The sequence below is a fragment of the Pyxicephalus adspersus genome, chromosome 4, assembly GCF_032062135.1.
Source record: "Pyxicephalus adspersus chromosome 4, UCB_Pads_2.0, whole genome shotgun sequence".
Lineage (NCBI taxonomy): Eukaryota > Metazoa > Chordata > Amphibia > Anura > Pyxicephalidae > Pyxicephalus > Pyxicephalus adspersus.
The window spans coordinates 90,180,530-90,200,251 of record NC_092861.1 but is presented as its reverse complement, the minus strand read 5'-3'; the positions used below and the strand labels follow the sequence as shown (position 1 = coordinate 90,200,251).

The 19,722-nt window shown below is 37.2% G+C and overlaps 1 protein-coding gene across 1 annotated transcript in view; it reads right to left on the bottom strand.

Moving 5' to 3' along the window:
* Positions 1 to 1,341: 1,341 nt before the first annotated feature.
* The window catches only part of PEX7 (peroxisomal biogenesis factor 7), a gene marked incomplete in the record, with an annotated part of 101,344 nt that continues 82,963 nt past the window's right edge, over positions 1,342 to 19,722 (bottom strand). The window contains 1 exon segment of the mRNA XM_072408948.1: positions 1,342 to 1,820. Within this exon segment, the coding sequence (XP_072265049.1) occupies positions 1,749 to 1,820 (72 nt within the window).

Sequence of the window (19,722 nt, the reverse complement as noted above, 5' to 3'; positions counted from 1 at the left end):
CTTGCGTGTATGGAAAAAAAAGCCCATGTAAGGATTTTGCACTTTATTTACCTATTTTGAACACTGCTAATGTTCTGAACACAACTGTATATAAGGCTTAGCAGGCTTCAATCCCACCTAAAACGGGTAAAGGATGACCTCATATCGGCTTGCGGGTTAGCCAATATTCTCTGAAGCCAAAGGGAGCATGCTTTAGTTCCTTTTGTGTTGTGTTAGATAAAATAGGCATCAGACTTTTTCATACAAAAGATATTGCAGCCGATTTTAAATTTACTGCTTTTCTAAATATAATTGACACATTATTTAGACAGAAAAAATATTTTTAGCACATACTTGCATTTACAAATGTGAAGGGATGATCACATTATTTGATCTGACAAGGACAAAATAAATCAAGATTGACTAGTGGTTACGGTGTTGGTTATGCTATAAAGAAACAACCTGTGAATTATTTAAAGCAGATTAACACAGGGATAAATTTCCATTCAATAGTTAAATAAAAAAATGTAAATTCCGCTTTTCTACACTACAAGACCAGGCTACTGTCCACGTGGCTCAACTTACTTGTGAAAACTCATTAAACAGTTTATAAAAATCCTTCAAGGACTTATGTCAAAAGGTGTCATACGCTTTTACTTGCAGATACATTAGCGCTAAATAAAAAAGGTCAAGAGAAACAGCTTATTACAATGAATGACATTATCTGTCCATCATCACATTACACTCCCGCCCACAAAATAACAATCGCAGATTTATAGAGACGTGCGTCCTAAATTTATTTGCATTCAAAAAATTCAGAGTTTAGAACCACCTATTGTCTTGATATGTTTGGTTTGGTATTTGTAAAGACTACATAATTAAAGTACCCTTCAAATGTGCAGTAAAAGACAGAGGTGTTGATCAGATAAATGATGGTCAGGTTTTATTCTCAATCTTTTTTGCGATCCCTGCTTTCATAACACCATTTTTATGAAAGAACACTTTTTTTGACCGATGATTGCCAAACCCAAATTATCCTAAATTCACTTGAATGGAGTTACTGATATAATCGGTACCCTAGCTGTCAAGCGTCAAAGTTGTGATAAGGGTGTTTAAACCAAACCACACTGATCCCCAATGTAACCTACACCATTGGGGGACACTGGTCTTTGTCACCCTTCAATATAAAACAATGGCATATAAACCAATCTAAACATAAACTTAGGTACTTTAACCTAAAAAAACGGAAAAAACATTTCAACTCAAGCATGAACCTAGGGCACCAATTGGAGACGTCATTATTAATCAAAACAGTAAACAAGATCCAATAAAATGTTTGTGAATAAACAGATCCATGGAGAGTAACTTTTAATACATTTATTTATAAGAAAAAATACACTGGCTCAGCTTGAATATCCTTTTTGTCCTTTTTACAGGTAAAGGGGGCCATATGTGCAGACAAAAAATAACTTCCCGATAAAATCAAACATCTTCAGGAAAACCCTGGAGACTTACATACATTTCTTGTTTATTTTATAAAGATATTTCCATATGAATCCATTCCTAGTTGATATATTTTGCAGTCATTTACATAATACAAGGGTTTTATTATAATTCATATCCATTTAGACACTTAAGCCTTTCTACCGATTAGTAGTCACATGTAAAAAAGAATCATAAATAGAAAAATATAAATGGCTGAAATAATGTCACATCTAATTGGCAATCATTGTCCACTTCATAGGTTTTCCACTTTTTCAGATAAATGATTATTCCTGAGGGACTGCAAGACAGGGCAAGGTATATACTTTCACAGTTTCATCCCACGCACAGTCTGCTACCTACAAGAGCAAAAAAAAAGAGGCAATTTGAGGAAAATGTATTATTCAATAGAACAACATCAGTGCATAGAAAGAAACACATATTATTGCTGATCATTTATTATTTGCAATGGTTCAGCTAACATAAAAAAATCTCTCCTTTGTTAGGCATTCATGAGGTCATACATGTCCCTGGCATAGAACATAAACCTTATAAGAGAGCCTTGCTGTTGCAGAGATTTTGAGATATACATTATATTTGGCTAGAATTCAGGTCAAGAATTAAGGGGGAGTAGGGTAAGTGTTATGTTTTTAGTTAGGCATTAGGTGATGTTTAGATAGATAATGTGCTACAAAAGTCAGTTATGTTTTAGTTTTAATTTAATTATGTTATGTTAAATGTTAAGCCTATGTCAACCCAAGAACAAGGAGCTTGGCATTTCTCAGATATGGTGTCTGCATTAGTTTCTTTTTTCTCTATATTTACTGGTTATTTTGAAAGAAACCCACTACCTGTCCTGGCATGACAATGCTTACTTGCTACACTATGTCTGTGAAAAAATGTCAACCTGGAGCATAAGTACTATGCCTTCTCTTTCCATTTCAATGGGAAAGAAGTCCTCAGAGATAGCTGGGAACAAGTAATATTAGTGCAACAAAGGCAGAGAGCACTAGAAGTTCAGCTTACATAACACTTCAAAAACAAAAAAAAGGTTTTGTTTTTTTTTTTTGTTTTTTTTACGGAACTCACCTCTCTGATGATATCCCTTGAAGACTCACTGCTCCTTCCATTGGCCATTGTGAGATCATACACAGTATACGTGCTGTGCAGTGAAGTCAATCAAAGTTGCTAGGGAAAAAGCCCCCCCCCACCCACTTCCTTTTAGCCAGGCCCCACCTGGCACTTATTAGCAGAGCGGGTGGTTACTGAAAAGTTGGGTCACAATGCAGGGGCCATTACCCACTTGCAGCTTCTTCCCGTCCGGCTTAAAAAAAATTCTGCTGAGAACACTGAAGTGTTTTGAGCAGAAAAGACTTAACAACCTCCTAGCAATTTTTCTTTCAGAGTTTTGATTCGATGTAGGATCAACCTGAAATAAAAGTAAACTTTTTCTACTGTCTTTTGTTGAAAGGGAGGTAGGGGATGGTTGTGCTTCAGTCAGAAGAAATAAATTAGGCCAAAAGTTTATTATGTAAACACACGTTTAAACCTAACACTTACTAGCTAATTTAAAAAAATTTAGAACAACTGCTTTATGTTTTGTAGATTGTAAGAGAGAAAAGCTAAGTTTTGTTTAGTGTGAACAGCTACATCATACACATATTGGAAGAGCTGTGGGATGTAGTAAAGGTAATAAAAAGTGTATTTGTAAGGAAAAGAATGATGCAGCTAAACCTCTAGGGGGGATTCCAATTTATAACTCATTCCCAGTTAATGTGCGTACCTTGTATCTTCCCTGGACATGATTTAATTATAAACCTGCTTAAGTACTGGAGTGCCATTTAGCAGCTTGGGACATTTTGCATATTTATTATAAACTAGACTCCTAAACCAATTTGCATTTTCATTTCTCCTGCTTAATACCAGTTTATAAACAGGTACATGATCCCTATGCACCAACATATTATCTTGAACATTTACAGAATCAGAAAGGTACATAATACAGTAAAAGTTAGCTATACAGATAATTTCACTGGACTGAAAAAGATTGGAGATACAGTATAATGCTAAGATGAACCTACTTAGGAAAATTAAGGTGGCATAGCCATGCTTTCAACCAAAGGGGGTTTATTGAAATTTCTGTGCAAAGAACACATATATATTTTTGAAATATCTGAGATACTCTCACAACTAGGGTTGCACACCAGAGCCACTGATATTTAGCTACTTCAGGTTCTTCAAGTTCTAACTTAACTTCAAGTGTTAACTTATAATGGTAACAATCAGGGCTTTTTTTTCTCATTGAACGCACCTTTTTGCGTTCACAGATTTTCCAAGTCCGTAAAGGGGAACATCTGTCAGTGAAAATGTTCTTACAAAAAAAGCACTGGTAACAATTATTAAGAAAGGAATGCTCAAAATGAATTTGGAGGTTTTGAATTGAGAGTTATGAATTAACCTAGTCAAAGCTCTGATTTGAACCCCACTGATATGTTGTGGATTTGAAACAGGCTGTTTATGGAAGGAAGTGGTCAACAATTTCACCTAACACTGTCAAAAAGGAATGCAAAATGTTGATGAGTACCTTTGCTTAAGGGGACAGTTTTTTTCTTAATAAATAATTATAATAATATTGTGCAAATAGTTACGCAATATTTATTATTGTTTAGGGATCTTTTGCTCAGTGGTAGTGGTCTTTTCTTATTGTTTCAAACTTCCTTGCTCTGAGTGGGCACCCTGAGAGGTGCATGGTTTATTCAGTAAGAGGAGTGTCTTCTTGTGATTTCTACCTTTCAAACCATTGTTGATCAGCCTAATTTCCAGAATGCATTTCAGGAGAGACAGTTACACCTGATCATACCAAGGCCTCCTTAGCTCCCCCACATGGCCAAGAAGCTCATTGTCATTCAGGCTGGTACTTCAACCCCCACCTTCAGGTCAAAAGGAAAACTGTCTGACTAAACAGAAAAATACTCTGAGTAACCTGTATCTGGGGCAAATGTACCTGTCATTCCGGACGAAACCCTGTGATTTCTTTGGCCAGCTGTTACAATGTCCAACCACCAGAGATATCTAGCCCTGCAGTCTAAATTCTTCACAAAGGAGTTGGAAGAATGCTGCATGAGCACATGATACACAAATTGTATTAAGAGAACCTAAATAACCTTTTTTGCAAAATGATACCTAATGTATATCATCGTACTGAACTATTCATCCACACAAGTAAAATGAAAGTATTTATTTCGGTCTATTTTTTATTCAACCTTTTTTTTAAAGTGACATTTATTTTCTTTTACTTAAAGCTTATAGTGCACGTCTTAGTCATTATTTGTGAAAGAAATGGGGTAAAAGATACTGAAGGCATTTTAAGCATTTGTTCTTTTTCACTGCAGCTGTAGGCTGAAGACCGCAAAAGGTAATTACCTACAGTCAATTACACAAATCTTTACTTGATGTTTAAGTGTCCATTTAAACCTAAGTGCTTAATAACAGGTTTTCATGTTCTTACCTTAACTTTGCAATTTCTCTACAAAAGAGCAGCACGTTGCATAGGTAGCTCCTAATCACATTGTTATTGTTCATATTTCCATATGGAAAAGGGAAATATTTTTACTGCTGTTTATATGCATTTTAAAATCAGTCCATGTGAAAACTTTGGCTAGCTTGGTCCAAAAGTGTGGCGTCATACTTGTCCCCCTCTGCATACTATAGAATCTTTTATCTACCGGTTTGGCATGACACAGTATGTACATAGTAATCACTGGATAAAAAAAAAGCACCGCATAAAGTAGGAAAAAGGCATTCAATCCTCCCAGAAGTGTTTCTTTAGCAAGCTTGGATCTTTAAGGAAGGCAGGTGGCAGGACAGAATCATTTTTTGTAGGGTTTTAGAGTTTATTAATCTAGTCAGAGTCACTTTGAATATGGGGATATAGAAGTAAACACAAGCCTATCATTCTTTTCTTGGGTAGGGTTAGTTTTTTTCTTTTTAAATTATAGAATATCTGTGTTATTGTTGTACAGATTTATTATATTTCTCCCTGTGCTGGGACCACAACAGATAGTTAAGGTAAGTGGGGATGAAGCAATAAAGAGGCATTAACCACTCTTAAAGCGGTACTAAAGTTCCACTTTAATAAATACATGATCATGCAGGTTATTGCAGAAAAGGACAGATGATGTCCCTTTTGCAAAAATCTGTCTTACCTGCCTGATTGCACTGGGGAAATTTAAAAAAAAAAAAACAGCTGAGCATGTGCAGGTCAGTGGTGGTTGCCAGGGAAACCTGGCAATCCCAGCTTCCCTTGTGTGTACCGGGGATGAATGGCCAAGGATGAAAAAAAGGAAAGGAGGAATATGGTGGCACCCTGAAATGGAACAGGCATAGGCAAGTATTGTGGGATTTGTTCTGCTTTTAATCACCCTGCAAAATCTCTAATTGTATTTCTTTTAATTCGTAAATGTTTTAATTGGCGTCATTCCTTTTAAAAACAAGAACAGCCACAATAGATTGACTTATATAACATCTATATTATAGCCATTTACTGCCAAAATATCTTCTATAAGCGGTTCATTTCATGTGCATTAAAAGGAGAAATATCTAAGTGCCGTTCATGATCCCTGAATTTTTAGAGTAAATCTTGTCCCATGAGATTGCACCTAAATAACTGAATGATTTACATTCAGTGAACAGATCCATTATGTACTGTAAATTGTTATTTAGGGCTGGCCCTCTCTCTCGCTGTAACAATTGCTCAATAATGGCAGCAGTGTTTGCAATGCCTAGAAAATCCAATAATCACTCAAGTGGTTTTATATGAGGTGACAGGGTAGTTAGATGACTGATACAGGAGAAAAGCTTAATGTGACAGGTTAGATAATGTATAATTTAAAAAGTGTATTAGTTTCTCACTGAATGCTGATGAGCAAGAGAATGTCTGCATGGCTATGTAGTGATGCATAGTGTAGTATTAAGAATGTTAACTTAAGTCACTGTGAATGATTTTTTTTTGCCACACTCAAAATTGTCTCCATAAATAAACATGAGGAAACCTTATGATGGAAAAATTTAAAGTGAACCTATCAGGTGAAAATGGTCAACAAAAAAATCAATTTACCACCAGGTAGCATCCACATGTGATGAAATTCAGTTTTAAGTTTAAGAATGCAAACTACTGTGTAATTGTACATTTATAGATTACACCACACATCTTAATGTGTTTATCTGCTTTTCTGTCCAGAAAAATGAAACCATTTCTTTTTAGGCACAATACATGGTCAGCATCGATAGTCTCCACTTGTGACTTCATACAAAGTTACTATGTTTCACTAATGCTACAAATGCTTCCTCCAGTCTGCAGTAGACTTAAGCTACGTACACACTTCCAATTTTTATCGTTGGTAAACGAACGACGAACGATCCTGCACGATATCTGCGAACGATCGTATGGCACCGATCCTGTACCTACAGATAACGACACGATCGTTCAAAGATATTGTACACACGATAGATGCGATCGTTTGAACGATACAGGAAGTGACGTGCACCACAGGAAGTGAGCGAACGTTCGTTCACCGCGCATGCTCAGACCATGCACGATCAATGAATGACCTTACACACGATAGATGGTCAACGATCGTCGTCCAATCCGATCCGCCGGTCCGGTCGTTCATTTCCAACGACTATCCTCGTTCGTCGGCGTCGTTTGTTACTTTTTTTTACGAACGATTTTTGGCCAATCGGTCGTTCGTCGTTCATTTCCAACGATAAAAATTGGAAGTGTGTACGCAGCTTTATGGTTTCATCTCAGCCTAGGCAAAATCATTTAACTTAAAAATGATAGTTTATGCCACAATAAGTCAGTAATGCTGCGAAGTTGATAAAACAGGAATTTATTTACCATTAATTAATAAAAAAAAGCAGAATAAATGGACAATATAAGTTTTCATCTGTACATTCAAGGCCCGACATAATTCATTATCATTTTAGAGTACTGCCTCTAACTATTATAGTTTTATGTATCCTTGTATTACAGAATTTACTTATGAAGTTTCCACCTGCTGCCTTGTAGGGTATTTCAAGTATACCTAAACAAAAGCATGAGAAGGTTCCCCTTACCTATACCAAGCAATGTAATTATAAATGCACACCTCATATAAAAAGCTAGGGTTGTGGTAACTGGCAGACCCTTACCACTTTAGTTTTGGTTACAATATTTTTCCCTTTATAGCCTTCTGTGGGTTGTAATTTTTTAACCTTTTAAAGAGTCAGGGTGTAGCCTGTAAAATCTTTGGAGTTGCTTTATGCTTGTACTACAATAGGACTAGCCTGACTGAGGAAACCTTTGCAAACAAAGTCAAAATGTGGTGGCTCTGCCAGCCATCATCTAATAAAAGGAAATAGTAAATTAAATCTAACCCCCAACACGTAATTATTTACTCCTAACATTTACCTCCATAACACCCCCAAAAAAAGTAACAAGGGATGAGCTCCTAATAAATTTACCGTTCTGTTATTCCTGTCTAATAAAAAACCCATATACTTAGTTATTGTACTACATAAAGTCTGCACGTCATATTAAAAATAAAAAAATAAATCAATAAACGCTATAAATCTCAGATCATTAATACATATGTGTATAAATGGTAAAAAGGGTAAATATACAGAAAAGAATACATTAAATTCTAGTGCTCACACTATTCTTCCTATCCATCTACAAAGAAAAGTTTAAATATAGAAAACATTTGTTTTAAAAGTTATAAAGCTGTTGCTTTAATTGGTTATTTCACAAATGTTTTTTTTCATTCAAGCCCATTCGGTGCATTTATTAATATTCTATGGTTTGACGTCCATTAAATCGCCACCCTGCCTTAGGTAGTTTTAACACAGTAGATTACCATATGGACGGAGCTGCCTGCATGCAAATTCCCTTAATAAGGAGCCTCTTCAAGCATTAACCGTAGCGACAGTTTAAGGGTAGAAAAACAGCTAGACAATGTACATCTAAAATGAATAAAATTCCAGAATATCTTTGAAACCTTTATTCTTTAAGAGACACATTTAATTTTACTTTACCAGTTGCAGACATCTGGCATGCTTTATTATACGTGCATGTTTTATTCATTACCCAGGATGAGGTGGGTGAATATCTGGTGGTCTCTTTATTAAAGGGCCTTCCAGGTTCAAAAAAGTTCCCCACCTGCAGTATTAGGTAATGAGGTTATTAGATTGATGATCTCAATAAAATAATCTGCATACACTGCTACCTCCTCCTAATGTCTGGATTAGCCCCCTTATGGAGTCTAAGAAAGGTCCAATGTGAGAATAAAAAATTATAATAGACAGGGCCTGTAGAGTACCAATGGAGATAAGGAAATAGTCTGACAAGTAACAATTCGCTATGACCAAGATGGAGGGGAAGGAGTAAATGAACCTTTTCCAGGACATCATATGGCTTCCCAGCCCTATAAATTCCAATGTCAGCATCATAAACATCCAATCCACTTAATAAAATGTAAAAGTGGTACATTAAAAAATACTTAGGATTAAAAATTTTCCTGCCTGACAGCCGCATGCTCGCATGTAGATGCCCAGCCGGCATCTGTATCCCCTGGCCTCGCTTCTCCAACGTTCACATGTCAGGGTGGGTCGAAGATGCCCGCCCGTGCATCGCCAGGCTAGACAGATGCCGGTCCGGCATTGCCACCAGGAGAAGAAGATGGCAGGCACCGCTTACCAGCTAAGCGGTTTAAACTCCCTGGCAATTCCACCCCGAGCCACGCTTTTGGTATGAATAATGCACCCCAAGCCACATTTGGTAGTACCACTAGGGAGGTTAAGAGGCCAGGTTTGGTGTGAATACAGTGGGAGCTCTTCAGAAATGCATGGTCAAACTGCAATGACCAGGCCACACCTGCGCTGTAGCACTTCCAGGTAGCACATGCAGTGCAAAAAAGATAGTGTTACACAAGCAAACAAAAACATTCTTAATTACTCCTCAATCGCCATCACATTACTTACAGACTTGTATGACAGAGCCTACCTAAAAAAACCAACAACATAAAGTGCTGAGCACAGGCTGTACCTGTTGAAGACTTAGCTAGAGGTGAGCTGATAGAGGAAAAGTCATGGCTGGATAAACTAACAGTGGTGAAGACTTTGCTGGACACAGAACAATAGTTGAAAAGTTGTGGCTGGATACAGGTTGATAGTGGCAAAAACTTGGCTGAATGCAGGTCAATGGTGGCAATAGTTAGGCTAGGTACAACAATTCTGTACATGCTGTAATAATACGATCATTCAAATATAACAAACCAATAGTGTACACAGGCTAGATACGATCGCTTGAACGATGGAGGATGTGACGTGTACAGGAGAAAGTGTAATGCAAAACCATCCACGACCACTGTATGATCGTCGCCCAATCAGATTGATGCCCGGTCGTTCGTTTACAGTGACAATCCCCATTTATTGGTGTCGCTGGCCATTCGCTGTGCACTTTTTTTTTGTTAACGATTATCGGACGATCGGTCGTTAGTTTCCAACAATAATTATTGCACATGTGTATGCAGCCTTAGACATAATCTAATAGAGGCAAAGACTTGACTGGACATAGGCTGATAGTGGCAGAGATTTGGCTGGACACAGGCTGATAATGGCTGCAACAATTACTTCTCAGAGATCATTGCTGATGCCTTTTTGATCTTGGCACTGAGTTAACACACACACCAGATGGCTCTGGAGGAGCAACACAGGAGGCATCACAGGAGCTAAGAAGAGGATTTACAAAGTACACGACGTAATAAAAACAAAAATAATAGACCTAAGCTTTTTGAATATTCATTGTCCTACAGCTGTCCCTTCGCTAAAATGTTGCCACGTTTTTCCTCTGATCACTTCTCTGTCTCCCCTTGTATCCCAAAAAATAAAAACTCCTATTGTGTAGTATTTCAAATGCTATGAAAATTTTAACTTGCAGGGCTTATTTCAGGAACTCTACCTGCTTGGACAACCCATATTTTTAGGGTGTGTATTAATAACAATACATATTCATTATAGCATACTGCTTCAACAAAAGGCAACTATATATATTACTATATATGAGAAGATCATCTGTTTCATATACTCTAGATAATGTTGCAAGCCATAAGCCTGCCATCAGAGGATACATACATCAATTTATTTCCAATTTTTCCCCTGGAAAACACAGTTTGGAGTTGTCAAAACGGCAACTTGGGAGTCATCAATTCACATCCACTTTGAAAGTCTTATAATGGATTTGCGCTACGCTAGCATGTTCATTTATAACAGTTTTTTTTAACAGTTTTTTAAAGCAGAGTTCAGCAAAAATTAACAATGTTGATAAACCAAATAGTGGGCTGGCTCTTTGAATTAGCCTTTATAACTGCAAAAGCTCCTCAAATAAGCAATTCTGTATGTAAAGTCCTGGATTACACATACAAATGCCTTTTGAAATAATGCCAATATATTACACGGAGAAAGAAAGGCAAAGCAAATAGGTGAAAGAACAGGGCTGATCAGTAGAAGAGGGTTTGATGACCGTGAAATTAGAATGGCTTAGAATACTACATACCTTCTAATAATGTTTCTGTGGAAAGTGTAGGTTATTAGGACTACTAGCTTTGTCCACACATCCATTAAGTTTTTTTTTTTAAGTTTAGGATTTAGAGTAAGGTTAGACCCTAGTTGCAATCTGTGTCAAATGCTGGGGAGATTTACATCATTATTTTTTCTAGTGGCCATTGCTACTAAGAAAATGAAGGAAAATCCAAATATTTTCAGTTGTCATCACACCTAGTTATATTGGTAATACCTTCAGATGGTAATATGGGACACCTGCTCACTATGAATTTTACAAACATGGTAGGTAAGTTGGTTTAGGAGCTGTATTTATTACACAAACCATTTCTATTATACTTTCATTTCTTAACGTTAATGTACATTTTCACAGGCCAAAACATAGAAAAAAAACCTTGCACCCTGAAAGGTACCTATAAAAACAAAATTTTTTATTTTCACTTAATGAATGTGTCATTTCTTTATTTGAAATATTGAATTTCTGCTTTGTAAATGCCAATTTGTCATAAGTCTGATATTTATATTTCTGTGTTTGCAAGAAATTTGTAATCTATATGGATACATTTTTTTTAATTATTATTTTTTAATGAAAGCCAGCATGTTCCAGTAAGAAGAAAATGTTCCAATTCACATTCTAGCAAAATTTCAAAGTGATAAGAGAAAAGCGCCTCTGGTTTGCTGTGCATTTTCATATGAATAGAGTGCTGCACTCACCTATGTATATATTTTACTCTTACAACAGAATGCATTGAAGAATGAGTGAAGGATGACTAAGACTGAATGTGGCCAGAGGTTCCCATTGTTCATCCCAAATATGAATTATATACAGAAACGCTCTTCTGAAAGTCCACATTAACAAAATGCCAGTATTTAAACACTTTCAGCACTTTCCCGTTCCCGCTGCCTTTCAATATATAATCCCTGCACAGAGAGTAAAATGTACCAATTTACATGACAAAAATTCTGGCATAATCCTAGGACTCACAAACAAGAAATAGATCAACAATTTATTTTGCTGAATTTATAGAAATAGATCATACACTAAATATATAAATATTTAAAATAGAAAATGCACTCTAATAAACTGTTTACTATATGCACTGAAACATTTAGGCCAAGCATATTATCAAGATTATACATTATTGATTTTTCACTAAGGTATACGTTTGCCTGCACACATTATGGGTTCTAGGCAATCTACATGATAATGTGTTTGGGTGTGACAATCTAAAAACTACTGATTAAACTGATTATGTCATAGATAAAATTATTTTGCAAATTTTTCACTAATGTATACATTTTCACATTGAATTCAATTACAAAATGTATGCGTAAAAAGAGTAAACTCAACATTTTCTAAGGAAACCCAATGTCAAAAAAGTGGGTACATTTTGGGTACAATTTGGGAGAATCTTGGGTGAAAATTTTTTTAAAAAGGCCCCTGTGTAATCAAGCAAAACTTAGAATTTTTCTAAGCATAGTGATACAGAGGATAGGCCTTGCTTTCTTGCAGACATACGTAGTTGCACATTGCTGTATTTTAAGTACATTTCCATTGGAAGAACACACAAAGTACCTAGAATATATGAGTGAGTTTGTAAATGAATGACATAAATGTGACAAAACAACAATCATACATTAACCACCTGGCCAGTAAACCTGACCTTGGTACAGGGTAATAACACTTGCAAAAAGCGTTAAACCCGTACTTTTTTCAGGTGGTTAACAAACGTTGTATTGTAATCCGATTGTCATACATTGTATGACAATCGGATTACAATTGTAAGAATATACTCACCCGGTCCCCGCAGCTCCTCCGGACAGGTCCTCTCTCTTGCTTCTTCTCCCGGCAAGTGCAGTGACGATCTCCGGGGTTTCCCGGTGACGTCGCTGCATGCGTCGGTTCGGGAGGCGGGGCGGGAAATATTAAATTTATAAAATTTTGGACATATTTCGGTGAGTTATGCGGTAATTCGTTGTAATTTGGTGAATTATAAGTATTTCGGTGAATTATAGCCTACAATCTAAAATAAATTTTCATGCAAAAAATGTAACCATTTTCGCATGAAAGTTTGCAAAGAATTAGAATACCAGGCGTTCGCGTCTGCGTCCCTCGGCGATTCCTGATGATGTCCGTGCTTGCGCCCCTCGATGGGGTCGTAGCGGGAAATTCAAATATTTTGTATTGGATTCAATACAAAGTCCTGTATCCAATCCAATACAAAATATTACAAAATATATTTATGTGGTTTTGTCTATAGGTATGTGACGTTGGACTCTGTTTTAAAATTTACCACACTAGGGAGGTGTTTTAGAAAAATATATTACTATACAGTATACCGAATTATTGCACTTTCAGTATTTTTGATTCATTTATGTATTCTTGTTTAAGCTGATTTTTGTGTTTTTTTTTTACATGATTGTGTTTCAAACTTTTTATATTCATGATATCTACTAGACCCTTGTTCGGACATATTTCTGTAAGTTACAGGTCTACAATGTAAAAAAAAAATTTCATGAAAAACAGTGTACCGCTTTTGGTACAGAAATCTAGACATCAGTGNAACGCCCAGGTGGTTAAAAAGTACAAAAAGTAAAAAAAAGTTTATATATTAAAGAAAAAAAAAATGTTAAATACACACTGGGTAAAGCCTCATAGGTCATATTATCCATCTATAGCCAAAGGAAAAGCACTTCCTGTTCCAAAAGCATGTCTCCCATTGTCCCAAAAGTATCCATACAGTTTTTAAAAACAACCAAAGTAGTTAACCAAATGTTAGTTATACTTGTATGAAAATATATCTCAGTAAGGAGGCTGTTGGGAATATGGCAGGCATATTTATGAAATAGGGAATGCATTAGGCTAGAGGGGGATATATATATCTTATGAAGCATTACCCAGGGTATTTTTAAAACTTTTATATGTAATATGAATAAATGTAATACTTGGTGTTGTCCACTGATAATTTTACTAGCTTAGCCTGGGTACCTTGAAAATACCCAGTGTGTTCTTCCAGTGACAATGTCCTACATGTTGTCCTTAATTAGATAAAAAAGACTTTTTAATGCAAAAACTAATGTCAAAGGTGCAAGATTTTATATTATATTAATATAAAATATATAAAATAAAATAGTCATCCTTGCAAGGTTGTGTATGGCACATAGGAGTTCAGGCAGAAAACCTTATATATCAGAGAGACCTCGTTCTTGAATAACCATGCTGAATATAAGGTTTTGAATACTTCTTCATTTTTTTACTTTACCCTTTACAGTTTAATGCTGTTTTATGTGACATAACCTGTTCACTTCAATGCTAACAAGTTGGATAAGGTCCAGACGCTTTATTCTATTGCCTGTGCACCTTTATGATAAAAATAAATTATGTTGCTCTTGGTACCTGGCTGCTGCTTCTCAGCCTCTTGTATTCCTAAAATAATTACCTCTATGGTCTTTCTTCCCCAGAGGGTGCAGTTGTTGGCAGCTGTGGAGGTAATCAAAAGGAAATCCTGAGGGGGGGACAGAGGACAAGCAGACTGGCACTGGTTATGTCTTGTAAATGTTTTCAATTGTACACTGCTCTGCTGGAGCACCTTTTTATTTGATCTACATTTTAAAAAATGCCTAGTTTGGGATGTTGTGTTTTTTGCTGTATGTGTTGATAGCAATGACATATTTTTTCTATGAGTTGTAAGGAGAAAAATAATTTTAATTTAAATGTAAGAGAGGCAATTTTCGACATCCCCCAACATACCTTCTCAATCCAGGTTTCGGCAGAATATGGGACATCAACAGCACATTAGGATGATGCTGGGATGTTCATTGCCAAATTATAACTCTACAGGATAATCCTGCGCCTGATGACTTGCAGACAGATTTATCAACCACCCAACAGTTAATGTTAATGCTGAAATTCTGGACTCGGAGGACAGCCAAAGAAATTTAAAAAAACAAAAACAAAAAAAAACAAAAGATATTTCTGTAAGCCCGCTTGAGTTTTCTGGTTAGAGTGCCTATAAAAAGTTTGGTTTTATGAAAATATTCATGTTTATTGAATATTGAATTACGATATCTAGTAGATTCAACTTTGGCCTCAATTACACCCTGTGTAAAAGATCTCTCAGATTTGTGAATCTGGACACTGCACACTTTTCTTATTCCTCTTTACAAAACTGTTCTAACTCTGAGGTTGAAAAGGGCTCATCAAATCCTGATGGGTGAAACCCACATCTACAAGAATGTTAAACTCTGACCTCATGTCACTGCAAAAGAAAGCAAGGAAGTAAGGATGGCAAGGGAGGTAATCGTTTAGGCTCTTCTTTACAGGAATAGTCTCCATTTAAGAAACAGTATAATGTCACATGGTTTAAGCCATTTATGTGAAGTTTTGGCTTTATGCACAGGTTCATTGTTTTGTTGAAATTAGCCTGGGCTTAGGTTTTATGCACACTACTATACATCAGGGTTTTCTTTAGAATTTCAAAGATTTTTCTGTATTAACTCTTCCCTGTATTTTGATAAGCCTGTTATATCCATTATGATGCTGACACCATCATGGTCCATGCTATGCACCTTTTGACTTATGCCACAAAAGAGTTAAGTCTGAACACTAGAAAGTTATTCTGATCTCCCCAAACCAATAAACTAATGAAGAAACTGGTTACAGTTTTGTATGCATAGTTTACTCAGTCTCACCCACTGAGGCATGTAACTCCACCAGAAATGTCATGGATCTGTTAATGGCCACAATAAAGTGAAATAAACTACTACATTAAGAAGGACAAAACCTAAAGCAAAAGAATGTATGGACAACTTACACTGTCTGTTTTTCCCTAAAGCTGGTAGGTTAGCACCTTTGCAGTTCTCACAGATTTGCATTAAATCCATATCAGTTTTGGGTTGTAATACAACTCAAAAGTCCAAGGGGATCAATATCAATGCAGAACATTGCACATTTGCTTCTTATATGATAAAGAGTTTCAGTTCAAAATAAAAATCTCATATTTGCTTAATTCTTATGTACCTTTATCAAGTTTTAAGGCTAGTAGTCATTACGCTTTATTGTTTAAATCCAAAGAGTTGAGACTTCCGGTTCCGACGCCTCATGGCTTAGACGTGTGATACAGAGGCTCCTGCTCATGCATGCACAATCTGGCTAAATATAGCCTGCTTCACGCTGCTTGATCTCAAGTGTAACACCCGCACAGCATTGCCTTACCCTATGGAGTGATTCCTGGAGAAGAGACAGTCGGATCACCCCCAGTCAGCAGCACTTCAGAAGGGACACCGACACACCACGCTCTCTAAGATGGCTGCCCTCCCTCCCCTGCAGCATCAGAAGGCTCAACAAATGCCCACTGAAACTGTGAGTTCTCTTGCTTCTGATCACACGCTGACTGCAGATGCAGTTGTTGTACTGCTTAAGCCCACCCTTCAAGAGGTTGTAGATAATGCTATAAGCAAGGGGATACAATCAATTAGGCAAGATATCAGGGAGCATTCCCAGCGTTTACATTATGCTGAGAACAGGATCTCCTCTGTGGAAGATGATTTATTGCAAGCAAGGGGTACAATTGTAGTGATGAGCCAGCAGATAGCTAGTTTGTCAGGAAAAATTGATGATCTAGAAAACAATAATCGGAGGAATAATGTGCATATTGTGGGGGTCCCGGAAACTTATTCTACAGAGCAACTCATGGAACTATGTTCCATCACTATTCCAACACAACTGGGAATTAATAAAATGTGGTTAGTAGAACGGATCTATCGTCTAGGCCAGGGGTCGGCAACCTGCGGCTCGCGAGCCACATTCGGCTCTTTAGATGTGAAGCTGCGGCTCTTTAATTCAGTCTGTCGGAAGCTATTCTATCTCTCAGCCTGGCTTTTCACCAAACCCCTCCCCCGTGACACTCGAGAGCTTCCGACGAACTGAAGACAGTGAGGACCCGTGTCACGGGGGAGGGGTGTGGTGGAAAGCCAGGCTGAGGGATAGAATAGCTTCCGACAGACTGAATTAAAGAGCCGCAGCTTCACAAAAAGCCAGGCTGAGAGATAGAATTGGTGCCTAAAGGTATCTATATTTCTACAATAAAATACAAAAGTGGGCAGTTTAGCAACAATGCATGGAAAATCAAAATGTTTGTACCTGTTTCACCATTACAGAATTCTGAGGAAAATGAAATGTCATCTAATGTTATCCAAACTTTCTAAAACCATGCAAAGCCATCGCTCCCATTGAATTTGTTTGCTCAATTGTTTGTTATTGAAGTACAAGTTAGTGTTGTAAGTAAATGTTTACTTGTTTTAATTTTTTACTTAAATAATAGGTAATTATCTAATAATGCCATATATATATTATCTAATTTGTTGTGAAAAACACTACTTATATATGAATAAATAGATATTTTTTCTTATGAATAGATTAGTTTTTTTTATCAAAAAACTTTATTTATGCGAGTACTATTTATTGTTGGCAAGAAAAAATTTTGCGGCTCTTTAAAAACTTTAAAATTTTGTAAATTGTAATTTTTGGCTCTTTCAACTCAAAAAGTTGCTGACCCCTGGTCTAGGCCAACAGAAAAAAGACAGCAATTTCCCTAGGCCCATTATCGCACGATATTGCAATTATGCAGATAGACTGGCTATTTTACAGTCTTACAGATCTCAAAGAGAATTGCCCCTAGACGGCACAAATTTATTGATCTTTGCGGATTATTCGGCAGAAGTGTCCCGCAAGATAAAGCTGTTTCAAAAAATATGCTCAGATCTGCATCGGCGACAAATACGGTTTCACCTGGCTTATCCCGCCACACTGCATATAGTAAATTATCAAGGCGCACATCATATATTTACTGGGAGGCTGAAAATTTCCTTGGGAATTCGCTTTATGTTACAAATCAGACGCAAGAAGAAATTGAGGCATCACAGAGCCTGGAATTATCCAGGCCTTAAAGATCGCCTGGGTCACCGCACTTAACCACGTCCACTGATTCGATGAGCAAGACAGACCGCACAGCAAAGACGCCACGCACCCAACGCAAGGCAAATAAAGAAGACAAAAACAAGACAAAGTCCAGATGACTTTTGTTCCAGTGCGGGAGACATCGTTGTTTTTACTACTCTTAAGGCATGAAGTATTATATGTACAGTAATTCTCTACTCAATGGGTGTGGATCCACCTAAAATGGTTCGATTAATCTCGTGGAATGGTAAGGGCCTTAGGTCCCCAAATAAAAGGATGTCTGTCCTGAGACATTTAAAACGTCTGGGGGCAGACATAGCTTTATTACAAGAAACACATTTAACATCAACAGATTTTGATAGAATGAACAAGCTGTGAGTTGGTAGAGTGATAGGCGCTCCAGCAGTGGGGAAAAAAGCAGGAGTACTGATTTTATTACATAGAAACCTACGTTGTGAGGTAGTCCCCCACAGAAATTGACGCAGCAGGCAGAATAGTCCAAATTAATTAAAAATTTCCCGGTACTGAGATAGCTTTATATAATATTTATGCTCCAAATTTCCCTACTAACCTGTCTTTTCAGGAAATTACTAATTGGCTTCTCCGAGAACCCATAATTCATAAAGTTTTTGGGGGGGATTTCAACACTGTTATGTATGTGAATGAAGATAGAACTCTGGGGCAAGCCACTGGTGGTGGCACACCCCCTTTTCAACCAACTTCTCTACTGTCTGCTTTTGCCCATTCTGCCTGCTTACATGATTACTGGAGATACTGCTTTCCAACTGAAAAACAATACACGTTTTTCTCCCATGTTCACGCTTCCCAGTCCAGAATTGATGACTTATTCTGCTCAGAATCCCTCTTAACGTTAGTAGATAAACCGGAAATTTTTAACATTTCTCTATTAGACCATGCCCCTATTGCAGTGACTTTAAGGGAGGTCCAACCTAAAGGGCACTCCTGGTTGTGGAAATTTCCCTCCTATCTGGGCGGGGATTCGGCCTTTCAGGCGGAATTGAAATCTGCGTGGCATACCTACACGGACACAAATTCGGTTCATAAAGATAATCCTATTTTGTTCTGGGAAGCGGGGAAGGCATACATGAGAGGCAGGATTATTTCATATGTGGCCTCTAAAAAAAAGAAAACCAGGGCAGCCTTTATAGAAGCCTTACAAGCTTTACGCAATGCACATGATGCTTTCCTAGCCGGCCCATCTGCCGTCCATAAGCAATCTTGGCTGACAGCCAAAGCTGTATTTGATACCTGGGCGGAAAAACAAGAATTGTTTCAAAGGCAATATATGGATCTGCGCCTTTGGCAATAAGGCAGGGAAATTACTAGCGAAGCTCACCCACCCCTACTGTAGCCAAATCTATATTCCAACTATGTACGATGGAAAGGGGAACCTTGAGAACGATCCCAAAGGTATCAATAAAATTCTGGAAATGTTTTATAGGGATCTTTACAAGAATCAGGAGATACAACCTAGTGCAGAAACTGCTTGTTTCGATTTGGCAATCGAACCCCTGTTACGTTATATAGAAAACACAACCTCCCTTCACGGGATAACAATGCATGATACAGAAATAAGGGCTGCATTTTTCGCAGATAATATTTTACTGTTCACTTCCAACCCCACAGCAGACATAAATACTATTCAACATATATTAACCCTCTTTGGAGAAGTAGCAGGCTTGAAA